Genomic DNA, 14809 nt, shown 5'->3' on the forward strand with positions numbered 1-14809 from the left:
CTTCTTTTCAAAAAGTAATTCCCGGACTTAAGAAATATAAAGGCAACTGTTGTAGCAACTTTCAACAGTTTAACTGCAGCTGCAGCGTACCTATGAAACATGCCCTACAAAATGTTCGCCACCGGCGATCCCGTCGCATAGTTTGTATAATATCTGTCCCAGTTAAATCCGGGGGGAATGCGTTATTTCAGAGGCCTTGTGTCGATGTAAAGCCGGAAGATAAAATATGGTTCAAAATATTCACTTCTTGGCGAAAATAAATTGGGCTCCATGATGAGCGATATCTCCAAAGCGGCAAATTTATCGGCAACCTAATACAGTTCAATGCGTAAGGGCAACTGCGTGCACTGTGCTAGATTCTGCTGGAGTTGATATGAGGCACATCATACATGTGCTAACGGCCCATAAAAAAGAAGCTAGTATTATATCACACACAACCAAACTCACCGAGTCAAAGAATTTTAATTTTGCAATTATAGACACACGTAACTGTCAACAATACGACAGGCTTGTATAACTCTGAAACTTTAATACAATAAAATGTTTACATATAAATGCGACCTGAATCATGTGAAGTAATCGTTACATCATGAATAACCCTTCACATAATCATTTTGCAAAACACCGAAACTCCCTCCCTGTAATTTCTGTCCAGTCCCTTAGCTATATGGAGGCGCTGTAATAAGGGAACAATTAATAGGGAGCAAGTGGTGCGAGTATCACATCTTACTGACCGTTTGTCGGATTTCTCTCTGCTATATATTTCAGTTTCTTTATTTCTTTTTTAATGTATCAATTTCTCTATTTTCCAGTTTTTTTATTTCTTCAGTTCGCTATTTCGCCGATTATAATTAGCCATAGCAATAACCCCAGCTGAGTACGGATATGTCACTCAATACAGCACAATTCACTCCATATATGCGGCTCGGGTCGTGAATTGTGATATGTCGAGTTCTATACCCGCCCTCAGCGGGGGTCATTGCTTAAATACCAGGTCACTAGGGTCAACAAAATATTTAATAGATGACGAGGGTACCGGGTCATCATGGCGTTCTTTCGAGCGTCAACAGTGCACTACCTCAACCGACCGAAATGCGTCACTATCAGGAACATACGAATCCGCTCCACCAACAACCTCGTTAAGGAAGCCGACGGTATCGACAGCAAAGATGTGAAATCCTTCGACGAAATGCCAGGACCCAGTATGCTGAAAGTTATGAAAGCTGCATTCAGTGGACAATTGCAGAAACCTTGGAAGCTGCTTCACCAATTCAAGCGAGATTACGGACCGATATGGAAGCAAATGCTTGGGTCGAATGTTGTGGTCAACTTAACAGATCCACAAGATTTCGAATTCGTGTTGAGAAATGAGGGAAAATATCCGAGAAGGTTACAGGTCGATCCATGGTTAATTCACAGGCAGGAGCGAAACCTCGGCCTTGGTGTCCTACTTCAGTAAGTACACAGTCCAAACGTGAATGTCAGAGGCTTTTAAATAGGGTAGGTCGATGTGCTCAAGGGAGCGTTCAGTTATTATAGCGGAAGATAGGCCGGCAAAATCCAGGGGGGGGGGGGTCACCTTTAATTTGAAAACTGCAAAGTGGTCAGGGGGTCATGTAGTTTTCAAACAGCAGAGGGTGGGTCACTTTATTTTCAGAAGTATCCGTCCCCGGGCCATAAAAAAGCCGTTGCAGTGTCAAAAATATTCTGGGAAATAAAAATGATTCGCTTCATGATTTCATTCTCTGAAGTCATTTAACTGTAAATCTGAATAAAAGCATATCTGTCACATTAATGTCTTGCCTTGTCAAATCTGAGGCTTTTCTTCTTGTAAATCGAGCTCACTGAGGGCAATGAACAATTCCTATTACTTACATATTAGAGATATAGCAAGTTTTGAAATTAAAATAGTACTTTTACGTGAAATTCCAGTATCATAATTGTTGTCCGCATCTGAACTTTCAAACACCCTATTTGAATCGAGTACATTCGTATCAATTGTCAAACCTCTATAAATACACAGATTTAGCTGGTTTTGTATTGGAAATATATTCATAGTTTCCTCATAGAGTACCATGTATAGTGAATCAACATTTCCGTGAAATTCCAAAATCAAATTTCTTTCACACATACCCACCCTAGTCTAATCAAGTACTTTAAAATGAAACATCAAACGTCTATAAATACACAGATTTAGCTAGTTTTGTATTGGAAAAAATAATTGATCGTTTCCTCAAAGAATAAGCTTACCATGTTTAGTGAATCAATCAAAATTTCGATGAAATTCCAAAATCAAATTTCTTTCACACACATCGACTTGTAACCACTCTAGTCTAATCGAGCACTTTGAAATGAATAATCAAACGTCTATAAATCCACAGATTTAGCTACTTTTGAATTGGAAAAAAATATTCATAGTTTCCTCGTAGACTACCATGTATAGTGAATCTACATTTCAGTGAAATTCCAAAATAAAATTTCTTGCACACATATTCACTTGTAACCACCTAGTCTAAGCAAGTACAATAATGTCCATTAGCCAACATCTATATGCATAAGTATACCAAGTTTTTCATTGGAAAAATATTATTCACAGTTTTACCATGGACTCCCATGTATAATGCATGAACATTTTCAGTGAACTTCAAAAATCAAATTTTTGTACACATAGGAGTTGTAACCATCCTATTCAAATCAAGTACATTTATGTCAATTATCATACTTCTATAAACGCATAGTCATTACTAGTTTTGTATTGAAAAATTATTAAGTAGTTTCCTCCTAGACTACCATGTATAGTGAATAACGTTATCGGTGAAATCCAAATATCAATTTTCTGTCACAGTACACACCATGACCTGCCACTGCAAACAAAGTACATTTACATGAATCATCAAATACGAGTAAATGTACAGATATAGCTTGTTTTATATGAGCAAATGTTCATACTTACCCAATACACTCCCATGTATTATGATTTGATATTTTAGGACGAAGCACAATATCAGCTACAGTTTGCCTTCTAATAGTTGCGTAAAATATGGTCACCCGCCCCAAAGAGGCATGCGTGGAATTTCATGACCCTTCAAAAATGTTTGCGCAAAAAATTTGCGACTCAATTGTAATTTCTGTCCAACTCCTTTGAGGGGTCATTCTAGCAAGCCAGAAGGGGTTTTGAACGTTAACACATTGTGTGTTTGTTAGGGGTCATTAGAAAACATCACAGAAGCTTTTGGGGGATTCTATCTTCCCCTCCAGATGTGTTTGTGTGTGCAGCTTTACTTAAGCTATTGGGGACGGGGGGGGGGGGGGGGGGTAATGGAATGAAATTTTTGTCATCTTAAAAGGGGCTCATCAATTTTTTTTGTGCAATGGGTAGGGGTTCACTTATTTTGGATGATGCACAGGAAGAATTTGCCGCCCCATCCCGGCCATAATAACTGAATGCTCCCCAATATGCACACAACTTTTGTGTTGCACATTTCAAGACTGCATGGACTACCGTGCAACGATTGTAGGGATAGTTGCGTATCGTTTAATTGTGTCATTCAGAGAGTTACTCTTTACACAGTGGTTTTCACTGTTCAGTAGACAAAAAGCGTTACAAAGAATGGCCACTTCAAATGTGCGGTGCACGAATACAAACCTTCCAGTTGTCAACGGAAGGTATGCAATGCTGTTCTGAATCCAGGCCTCTGTAAAAGCAACTTTATGGCATTCATACATACTGGGAAGGGGGAGGGGGCTGGAGGAATCACGAAAGAAATCTTACTTTTCTTGAGATCCCCTCAATACAATTAAAATTTTTAAACCTATCTATGATAAAAAAAAACTTTGAAGTCCGCACTACTATCAAGTGGCAAAATATTTATTAAGCTTGTAGGGCCTGTACAAAGAAAAATAAACATGTCTGGTTCGGTTCTGTGCGCAGATGTGTGACGGAGGGTATATGATAAAACATTTTGTAGTAGTTTTAGAAATGTTGTCAGCAGTTTGGCAAGCCGTAAATTCCTAGTCAAGTTGGCGATTGATGAAAGTTAAAACGTGTTTGTTTACAAGAAAGAAAATAAGAAAATTTAAATGTTGCAGCTATGTTGACGTGATGCATCCGGATATCATGCATGGAATACATTGTAAACAAGAAAGTCGCACATGCGCAGTTCCGAGGACGGCCTCCCTATAAACGTCTCCGCGTTGCTGCTGATATGTCGGTTGCTTGATCCTGTGAACAAAGGTAAAACCATAAAATACAGTTTAAAACCCGTGTGATAGTGTCATTTTGTGAGAGACCTAAGATGAGAATTAAACCTGTTATTTGTTCAGCCTCAGAAAGACTTCAACCGTGTTCGCCTGATAAACTTTTAATGTATTTTTTCTGATCCATTTTTATCAGCGAAGGAGCGGACTGGCAGCGCAACAGAGCTGCACTAAGCAAACGGATGATGAGACCACGTGAAGTTGCCACATACAGTGACACTGTCAATGACGTCATCACGGACCTGGTCAATTCACTCGTTAGGGGAAGAAATAACTATGGCAAAGACAACATTGTGCCCGATTTAGAAAATACAGTCTTCAAATGGTCACTTGATTGTAAGTACATTTGTGAAGCAAAGATTCATATCGCTTTCGCCAAGATCAATAATGAACATTGGAAAACGCAAAGAGCCACTCTCATGATCCCTGTATGACCTATGTCACCTTACTTCGGGTTGGACAAGCTAGATGGCAGACATTGAATGTATATGTGCAGGTATATCTCCATGAATAAACAAACTTTCGCTTACCAGAGTCAAATAGCTATGTAGATGATCAAAATGATAAGGACTCGCGAATGGCTGCAGCAAGCTACTTGTATTTCATTCACCATGTTGAATATGATCTGATAACAGAACATTGTACAATTAAGGGATGACTGAACATATTAAAATGTCGGAAAATATCGAAAATAGCCTTGCGTTGATGTGGAAACACATAGGCTTGTCCTTGTAGCAGAAAATACACGATTCTATATGGATGTTTTTGCAACTGTAAAATCTTATTCTCTATTCCATCTCGTCTTACTTTTCGCATAATCTCGTGCAATTATCAACCACGAACAAAGTCTCTAAAAAATCTAATATCTGTGAAGTTCATTTTAATATGAAAAGGCCATAGTCTACCGAAACGACCATGCAACAAAAGGCATGCCGCGTTGCTAGTCTGTCTTTCTATTTGTCTGTGTCTACAAGTACCCGCTGCAAATTTCACATATGGACTGTGGTTGGACTGACTCACTTGATATTCACCACTATATTAAAATGTCGGAAAATATCGAAAATAGTGTTGCGTTGACGTGGAAACTCATAGGCTTGTCTTTTTAGCAGAAAATACAAGATTCTATATAGATGTTTCTGCAACTGTAAAATCTTATTCTCCATTCCTATTTTACAGCGGCCTGTTCCGTTATTTTGAACAAGAAATTGAATCTCCTTGACGACAAACCACACCCAGAGGCACAAGAGTTCATCCAGGCTGTACATGATATGTTTGATTCCTTGATGTGGTTGTTCGTATTCCCGGTTCATCTTCATAAAAAGTTCAACACTAAACCTTGGAGGAAACAACTCAGAGCATGGGATACCATCTTTGCATTAGGTAATGTAGATTTGTGTCAAAATCAATCACAGTCATTTCAAATCGATCAGATTTATCAAAGTGGAAACCGTTTGTCTTTTCATTCCATGCAGTTTCTTGAAGTAGTTCATATCGCATCAATCGTTCAATTTTTGAATTGTTACAAAAAGAATGTAAATATTCAATTGAATTTATATCATTATGTCAGAATGCCTGTTATGTACACAGATTTGACGACCCTTGACCGGTTTGACAGGACACATAACATACATGTATGGATATTTTTAAGGCAATAGTCATCTACACCTACCTAAGTACTCATGATAACCATATAATTATGCAAATAAGTATTCGAATATTCAGATGTGGTGAATAAAAATTTCATAATTATGGCTATGAAGAATGAGTGTGGAGAGAACAAATATAAACAAATTGTCAGGCAGAGAGTCTGCTGTACCTTTTTCTGATCTTCTTCATGGTATTATCAATTCTTAGTAGATGAGCGAGGATACATGCATGTAAGAATATTACATGCATATTAACAATTTACTCTCTCATGAAATTTGACTGTAATAGCTAAAACATTAATTGACGAGAGGGTGAATGACGTCACTAAAAGGCTGACCTCTGGAGAAGACATCGACGTGGAAGGAACTGATTTCATTACGTACTTGTTCATCAAGGGAACGCTTGATATCGGTGAAATTTACGCCAATGCAACGGAGTTACTCGCTGCAGCGGTCGATACGGTATTCCACAATTCGCCATTTAATTTCATATTTATACCATTTAAAATATTAGTAATATATGAATGTTCAACGATATTATGATTTATAGATATAATCAATAATTAGCTTATCAAATGTGGATAAAGAGGTGAAAACTAGTCTTGAGGGCGCAGTGAGGCCAGTCAAATGGAAGATGAGTGCTTAAATCGCATTTTCTATTTGAAATCGCCACGTTTTGATAATCGCTTGCGTATATTTGATTGTTTGTAGCACGTACAACTGAATGAAATATGTCAAAGGTCTCCCTCATTGCAGACTTGTAATTCTCGCCTAGTCTCATGGTTTTTTTAGTTCTTCCATTATGTTAGGCTTTAAGTCGTTGAGAGCCGGCGGGTAAAATACGGGCCTTAACAACGCAGCCTACGGAACTGCATGGTTTTAAGGCTACTTTGCTACGTACATTAATTATTGAGATTTTCATTTTTGAAAGGGATATATTGGTCTCAGCTGAATATTTGGCGAATCGATAGGTCTGAAGTACTTATATACACTGTTTGTGCATTGCAGACTTCAAATACATTCCTGTGGATCTTGTACTTTTTAGCAAAGCATCCACACGTACAGGAATCTTTATACGAGGAAATCAAGCGAGTCGTTCCAACGGGAGTAACTCCAACACACGAACATGTCAACAAGATGCCGTACTTGAAAGCAGTGCTCAAAGAGACCATGAGGTGAAATTTGACCCATTTCGTAGTTTGATCATCCCCAAATGCCTTTAAACAGGTTAACAATCTCTATCGCTGACAATGGTTTTTTTGCCAAAACCATAGTGGTAAACAATTTAAGTAGTGAGGGTGTTTAGTCTCTACGACACAGTGTTGTGTAACAACCAGATATGAACTGAAAATGCTCATTGTTTCATTATATATTGCAGTTATGTGTAAATTTGAACCTTTGCCACATGTATGCAACTTCATGAAAGGTGTTATGATCAACATAATGAACAATATTCACCACAGATTAACTTTAAAGGTCATATTAAATATTTTTTGCTCACGTCTTCACTCACGTGAGCATATGTCGCAGCGATGTCTATCTGTCTATCTGTCTGTCTATCTGTGTGCTCGATATCTCAAAACCGGCTCATCAGATCAAAATCATATCTGGTACATAGATTTAGTTTTCAAATGGCAAGAACTGATTAGTTTTTGGCGGTAGTGGCTTGCTTACTTTTTGCTCATTTGCATAATTAATGATTTTAGAAAAACGGATATACATTTAGAATTACTGAACACAACTTGATGAAATCTGCTATAAATGTTGATCAAACCAAGATGTCTCAGCCGTGAAAGATATTAAGGGTTGACATGAAAGATAATGGCTAATTCGCATATTCAATGAACTTTCCTATTTAAGGATATATATCTGAGCTGGCAAGATTAAAATTGACGAAACTTGGTATGTATATTAACGATACTATGTTATTAACATTATTGAAAGTCATTAAGCATTTTTACTTCAGCCAATTCCTAATATGCATATTAAATGAATTTTCCTAATTAGGGATATATATCTGAAATGACTAGACCAAAGTTGATGAAACTTGCTACATATATTGAAGATACTATGATACAATATTCTTGAAAGTCGTTGAGCATTTTTACTTCATCCAACTCCAAATGTACATATTAAATAAACTTTTGAAATTAGGGATTTATATTTGAATTGACTTGACCAAAATAAATTAAACTTGTGATGTACATTAAAGATACTATGATATAACATTATTGAAGGTCATTAAGCATTTTGCTGCAGCCAATTCCTTATTTGCATATTTAATGAACTTTCCTAATTAGTTATATATATCTGAATTGACTCCACCAAAGTTGATGAAACTTGCTATGTACATTGAAGATACTATGATATAACATTATTGAAAGTCATTAATTGGTTTTACTTCAGCCAATTCCTTATTTGCATATGTAATGAACATTTCTAATTATAAGGGATATATATCTGAATTGACTCGAACAAAGTTGATGAATCTTGCTACAAATATTTAAGATGCTATAATCAGCATTATTGAAAGTCGTTAAACATTTTTACTTCAGCCAATTTCTAATTTGCATATTTGATTAACTTTCTTAGTAGGCGATATTTATCTGTATTGACTAGACCAAAGTTTACGAAACTTATTATGTACGTTAAAAATACTATGATACAACATTATTAAAAGTCATTTAACGTTTTTATTTCAACCAATTCCGAATTTGCATATTTAATGAGAACAATTCAGTCAATTCCTAATTTGCATTTTTAATGAACTTTCCTAATTAGGGATATATACTTGGATTTACGTGATCACAGTTGGCAAAACATGCTATGTACATTGATGATTATACCAGGTTATAACAATATTGAAAGTCACTTCCCATTTTCACGTCAGATAATTGATAATTTGCATATCTAATAAGCTTTTAGAGTTTGGCATATATAGCTCGAAGGACTAAACTAAAGACAATTAATTACACGTGCTATATTAAGTGGTGATACAATGACAGTACTCAAAGAAATTAATTATTTTCATTTCAGCTAATTACATATTTGAATACTTTATGACCTTAGCGTTGATCTGTGGCGAATATTGTTAATTATGTTGATCATAACACTTTCAATTAGTTGCAAACATGTGGCAAAGGTTCAAATTTGCACAAAAATGTAATATATAATTAAACAAGTTAGCACTTTTAGTTCATATCTGGTTATTATGAGTTGTTGAATCGGACTTAGTATTGTTGGAGCAAGCTGGGAATGTTTTGTTCTCGTGAGAGTTTACAAAGCAAATAACTGAATACTTAGGAAGGGGTCTCTGGCTGAAGAATCTTTCCACACTCCTAAGGAGTCTTGTTCACCCTATAAAAGAAATCGTATACCCACACACACACAACCAACAAAAATGTGATTCATAAGACTTTTGTAAAACAAAAAGATTGGTTACAGTAATTTAAAAATGTCATGTATAATGCATAATGGAATAAATGAGCATAATTTTACCATTTAATACTTTCTATGTCACGGTTTGGCCAAAATAAAAAGCGAGGGGAACATATCCATGCATCATTAGTCACATGCACATTGTAGTGTTGACTAGCATCTTCAGGCCAGTCAGAGTTGATCCACGAAGTTTTACCTTCGTTCGTTATTCATTTTCAGTCAAATTGCCATGCTCTTTCACCATATATCTTTCAGCATGATATAAGGTTATTATTTCATAACCATTGTTAACACCTTTCAATGTAAAAAAAGAAAATAAAATATTTTCTTCGTGCTATTTTCCAGAGTGTATCCTCCCGCTACCCAAATTGGTCGTATTCTGGACAGGGATGTTATTATCAGAGGTTATAGAATTCCCGCCAAAGTGAGTAAATCTAATAAGACTTTGTAGTATTTCAATGACTCTTCATTTCCAATTGCCTGACAAAATATATTATGGCTCTGTACATGAAAAAACCGTATCGAAATGGCCACCAGGTTCCCATTTTGCATTGAATTGTGAAACCAATAGACATGCATACTTATGACATATTTTACTACTTTCTTTCTATCGATCAGAATTTTATTAGTTTTCAATTTTATGTATTTCACGCATTTTTGTTCTATTTGTAAGATATAGTTTTTTTTGTTCGACTCTAAAATCGTAGCAAAACCCTATTGTTCAACTTGTCATTACAACCCGTATTACAGTTTACTGCCTTCAAATGAGGAGTAGCCAGCGATATAGTCGGGATACAGAAATAGAGTTTTGGCTGAAATAACACTGTTTATTTCTTATGTGTAGATGTTACATACTGCTGGACGTTGTCCCTTCTCCACCTGTATCCTTAAGCATACCTCTCATATACAATGGTATATACGTATACGATTAAAACTATAAAATTATGATACCATCCCCTGTACACGTGGATATCATGCGGATATGTACCTTCGGCCCTATATTGTTGTCGACAAATGAATTTTCTAGACTAGAGTTCATTCGCGAATAGTAAACCGGTATATCTTTCAGAATGAAGTGTGTTTGCGAGGCGGATAGTTTGGAAGTCAATTATCCTTGAGAGGCAGAAGAAGAAAAGAAAAAAATATTGTTTTCTATACATATATTTTAGAAAATGCCGCTATTAGCATTTTAATAACAGTTATAACTTGCATGTTGTCATAAGTGCGTATGTCATGAGCGACAGCGCATTAAAGGTATACTGTCACCTGTTCCAATTTTCCCAGAGTTACCATGGGAAGAGAAAATCTAACCAATCACAGACATATCAGTCCAAATACAGCCATGTTAAATTTGTATAAGTTAGTCAAGTAATCTGATATACAAGTGACATGGTTGCCTTTATCTTTTTTCAAATATACTTTCAGACTCTCATAGGAGGGAATGTTTGGTTGATGGGTCAGGATCCGGCAAACTTCCCAGATCCACTGGAATTCCGCCCTGAGAGATGGATCCGAGAGGAAAATGAACAGTTCTACGGGTTTAAATCGCTACCATTTGGATATGGACCTAGGATGTGCATTGGTGAGCTTATGTCTTGCCCCTTTTTTCCCGAATATGCACTAATGTCGTGTAAATTCACACACACAAACACAAACACAGTGTTTACATGCACACGTACATGCTAGACACGCCAAAGCACAAAGAGAGAGAGAGAGAGAGAGAGAGAGAGAGAGAGAGAGAGAGAGAGAGAGAGAGAGAGAGAGAGAGAGAGAGAGAGAGAGAGAGTTTTCTGATGGAGTATTTTCATTGTTGATCATAACTTTGTAAGTTCAGTGTTTGCATTTAACCATTGTATTCCATCAATGTGACAAAAAGCCGTTTTTCAAGACCAGAATTGATCTGCAATTATGTCACGAAACCAACCATCCCCATTTTTTCTTTCACCAGGTAAAAGGCTAGCTGAATTGGAGATCCATCTTGCTACAATAAGAGTAAGTTTGATTTGGTAAAGGAAACAAGTCCGGTAGTCTACGGTTAAGCCTTTATTAAAAAACCAACGTTTGGACCACACACAGGAGGTCTTCTTCAGGGACTAAAATAATAACATGAGCGGATAAAAAGGATTAAAATTAAAAACAACAACAACGATACAACACAGTAAAATGAAAAGAGAGATACTGCGTACAAGAGATGTAAAAGTAAAGCTTGGCTTAGCGCGTATCATAGGAAATGTAAATTCAATGAAGCAAGTGTAAAAAATATGTAAAATCAAAAGCGGGATTCATACATGTAATAAAAAGTGAAGGCAAAACGAGATATTGACAACAAACTGGTGTCTGGAGAGCAGTATGAACGAAGAAATAACTTACAATACTGGAGAGCTGTAAAAACCGATCGCACTATGATTGTGAGAAAAGGCGAATGACAAAGCCTTACAAAGTACTCCCTAGAGAGGAGAAGTTTGAAGTTTAACTGGCATCACAAATAATTATATTTGGAATAAAACAGTGGCAATCAATGTTTCACTTTGAGCTTCCAATATCCCAAATATTTCGAAGAGACAATTTGTTCTTCTTCTTCATCGGTCCGTTGCAGCAATCAATTATTTCGAACTGTCCATTGTGAAGTTCAGAACTCCTTGCATCATTGGAGGACAACAGAATAATTATGTAATAGCTATGTAATTTCGTGCATGGCCAATTGCCCGGGTACACTCAAGAAACAGCCTATGTTTTCTCCATTGTTTATGGTGTCCAGTTTCTTGGTGCAAAATGATGATCTTATTTGCCTGTAAATGTACGGAAACAAATCAACAACATTGACAAAGAGGACAGACTAGACTAAATGGAAAACAATGTAAAAAAAGCTTTTTCACAACCACCAATAGTAGCCTGGAGAAGAGAGAGGAACAATGCACCAAGACCGTGACTGACAAACAACCGGGCGAGGAAAACAACCCCTAGGATAAATCTACGATCAGCACCATGTGGCAGCAAGAAGTGCGCCATCTGCCAATATACGGAAGAAACCAGCACATTTAAAGGACAAGAAAAGTCATGTTACACTACAAACCACGACATCAACTGCAAATCAACTGACCTTGTGTACGCCATTTCATGAGGCTTGTTTGAAAAGTAGTTTACATATAGGAGAAACGGGTGATACTCTGTACAAACGTATACAGGACCATATATCTTCTGTCAGAAATCACAAACAACTTAGCCTAAACCAACGCACCAATTTACAAGCAATTAAAATAATCATTTTGAATAAGAAACAGGACACCATAAAGAATGGAATTAATAGAAAACAGTAGGCTGTCACAAGAGGGCACCCTGGCAATTGGCCATGCTCTTAATTACATAAGTATTACATAATTATTTTTTGTCATGATAGGATGTAAGGAGTTCTGAACTTTACAGTGGACAGTTCGAGAACATTGATTGCAGTGGACCCAATGAAGAAGAAGGGTTTAGTTTCTCACGAATATTTGATATTTTTTAAGCTCAGAGTGGAACATTGATTTATTCTAGAATACGGTGGGAAAAATTCAAACTTCCTTCATGTAAAGAACGCGGTCATGGAATAGGTCTGGAATAAAAGCAATGCCCCAAAGTTTATTATATTTTTATTTACAGGTTTGTGGGCAGTTTACTTTAGAACCGACCTGTGACGTGGAAGCAAAGGTGACAACTATAACTGTGCCGGATAGACCACTCAATCTGCGGTTCATGAGTAGAAACGCTTAAAACCAGTGATTTGCAGACCGCCTTCACAAAAACCTAAGCATTGCAGCGGTGAACCCTGTTTTCTACAGGGACCTTTGCACATATAGGCATCGCTGAGATGACAAAGTCACACATTTACAGAAAGGTCAAAACCATTCAAAAATACATGAAACGTTACGGCTAATGGCGCTTTAATGATGTCTTTTGTAACAAACGCTTGTGTCGCTCAAAGATTCAGAAAATGAAACAGCGTTTCTCCAGGTTTCTCTCATTACAGGGAATGTCTCTCTCCGCTTGAAAATTTCCAGGGGATTGCTTCTGATAGAGGGTGACCAAAATAAATTATAAAATTTTCATTTGTAAGTGTTTGTCTGTAAAAATATTTTGGCGCAAATTCGAAGAAAGGTGCCAGAGAAATATATGTGATTTAATCAACTTTAACAACAAGGTCATTATTCTAGAAAACCTTGAATTCAGCTGTATTTTAAACTACTGTTTTATCGTAGGAAAACATATCCTGTATATGAGGAGACGAGAAAAGAAAAAGTCGCTGGCATACTCTGGTAATATACTTTTAATCACGGATTTAGAATGCCACCTTTATATAAGCACTTTTGTAAATGTTGTTTTTGTTGCTTTTCTGTTTCTTTCTTTTGTTGTCTGTATCTTTCTTTTTTGTTAATAAATAATGCTAAGAAAATAATTAAGTATGATCAATAAATAGTAGAGGTCTGGTCATAATTTGCGTACTCAATATTAATGTACATCTTAATTCAAGAAATTCATTAAATATGCAATTCAGCTAATAGTTAGAATGTCGTGCTGATTAAAACTTACAAAATATTAAGCGTATGATAAAACAATGGCCGAGGTCTGGTTAAAAATGGTGTTCTCAGTAGTAATGTAGAGCCTAATTATGGAAATTCATTGAATGTGAACTTAGGATATCAAATGGTACCTTAGTGGGGCGTTCGTACCACCAACCAACAAGCGACTGTGGTAACCATGCCACCTTTGATAAAGCGGCAGCAATCCCTGGTGCTGGTTGACATCACAGTCGCTTGTGAATCGAGACATGACGGCCGTTATGCGGTATGCTTTAGAGAAGTGGGAAATTGAACTAATGGGAAACGGAATGGCCACTTTACGCACGTTTCGCATATAATGCCACGATTAATTCAATAAATCAGCATAGATGGCTTCCAATACATCTCCAAATACCTGCTATGTTCTTTGAGTGAAAAACTATCTTCTGTGTATTTCTGGGTGCGGTTTCCGACTGGACCGGAGTTTTTAGCATGAAACTGCGACCTTGCAACAGCAGCGGGAGGGTCAGCGGTTGTAGCGGCACTAGCGCCGTGATGTCCTAAATTTACATTTTTCAAACGATCGCGGATTGACAGTAGATAGGCAATCATAGCGCTGCTACCTATAATTCACTACTCTATCACTTACTTTGTCCCGGACCAAAATCAACTGCGGAGCTGTAAAGCAGAGACTCTCTCCATATCCTGTAGGTAAAATACCACATGTATTTCTGCCTTGTACGACAGATTGCACTATCTTCAACTGTTCCTCTTTTAACGAAATATTACATTCAAATCACTGTTTAACCTTTTCCCGGACTTGAGCAATATCAAGGCAACAGTTGTAGCAACTTTCCACAGTTTAACCGCAACGTACCTATGCGACATGTCCCACAAAATGTTCGCCACCGGCGGTCCCGTCGCATAATTAGC

General features: G+C 36.9%; 1 protein-coding gene across 1 annotated transcript; it reads left to right on the plus strand.

Annotated features, from left to right (window-relative positions):
* The first annotated feature begins 1020 nt into the window (after positions 1–1020).
* LOC139138496 (1,25-dihydroxyvitamin D(3) 24-hydroxylase, mitochondrial-like) lies at positions 1021–13679 on the plus strand. Its single transcript, XM_070706899.1, has 9 exons — positions 1021–1455; positions 4394–4593; positions 5434–5637; positions 6193–6365; positions 6912–7078; positions 9687–9765; positions 10767–10923; positions 11290–11333; positions 12981–13679. The coding sequence occupies exons 1-9, from the start codon at positions 1046–1048 to the stop codon at positions 13089–13091; spliced, it is 1545 nt and encodes a 514-aa protein (XP_070563000.1). The 5' UTR covers positions 1021–1045; the 3' UTR covers positions 13092–13679.
* Positions 13680–14809: the final 1130 nt, after the last annotated feature.

The sequence above is a fragment of the Ptychodera flava genome, chromosome 1 (assembly GCF_041260155.1).
Source record: "Ptychodera flava strain L36383 chromosome 1, AS_Pfla_20210202, whole genome shotgun sequence".
In the NCBI taxonomy this organism is placed as follows: Eukaryota; Metazoa; Hemichordata; class Enteropneusta; family Ptychoderidae; genus Ptychodera; species Ptychodera flava.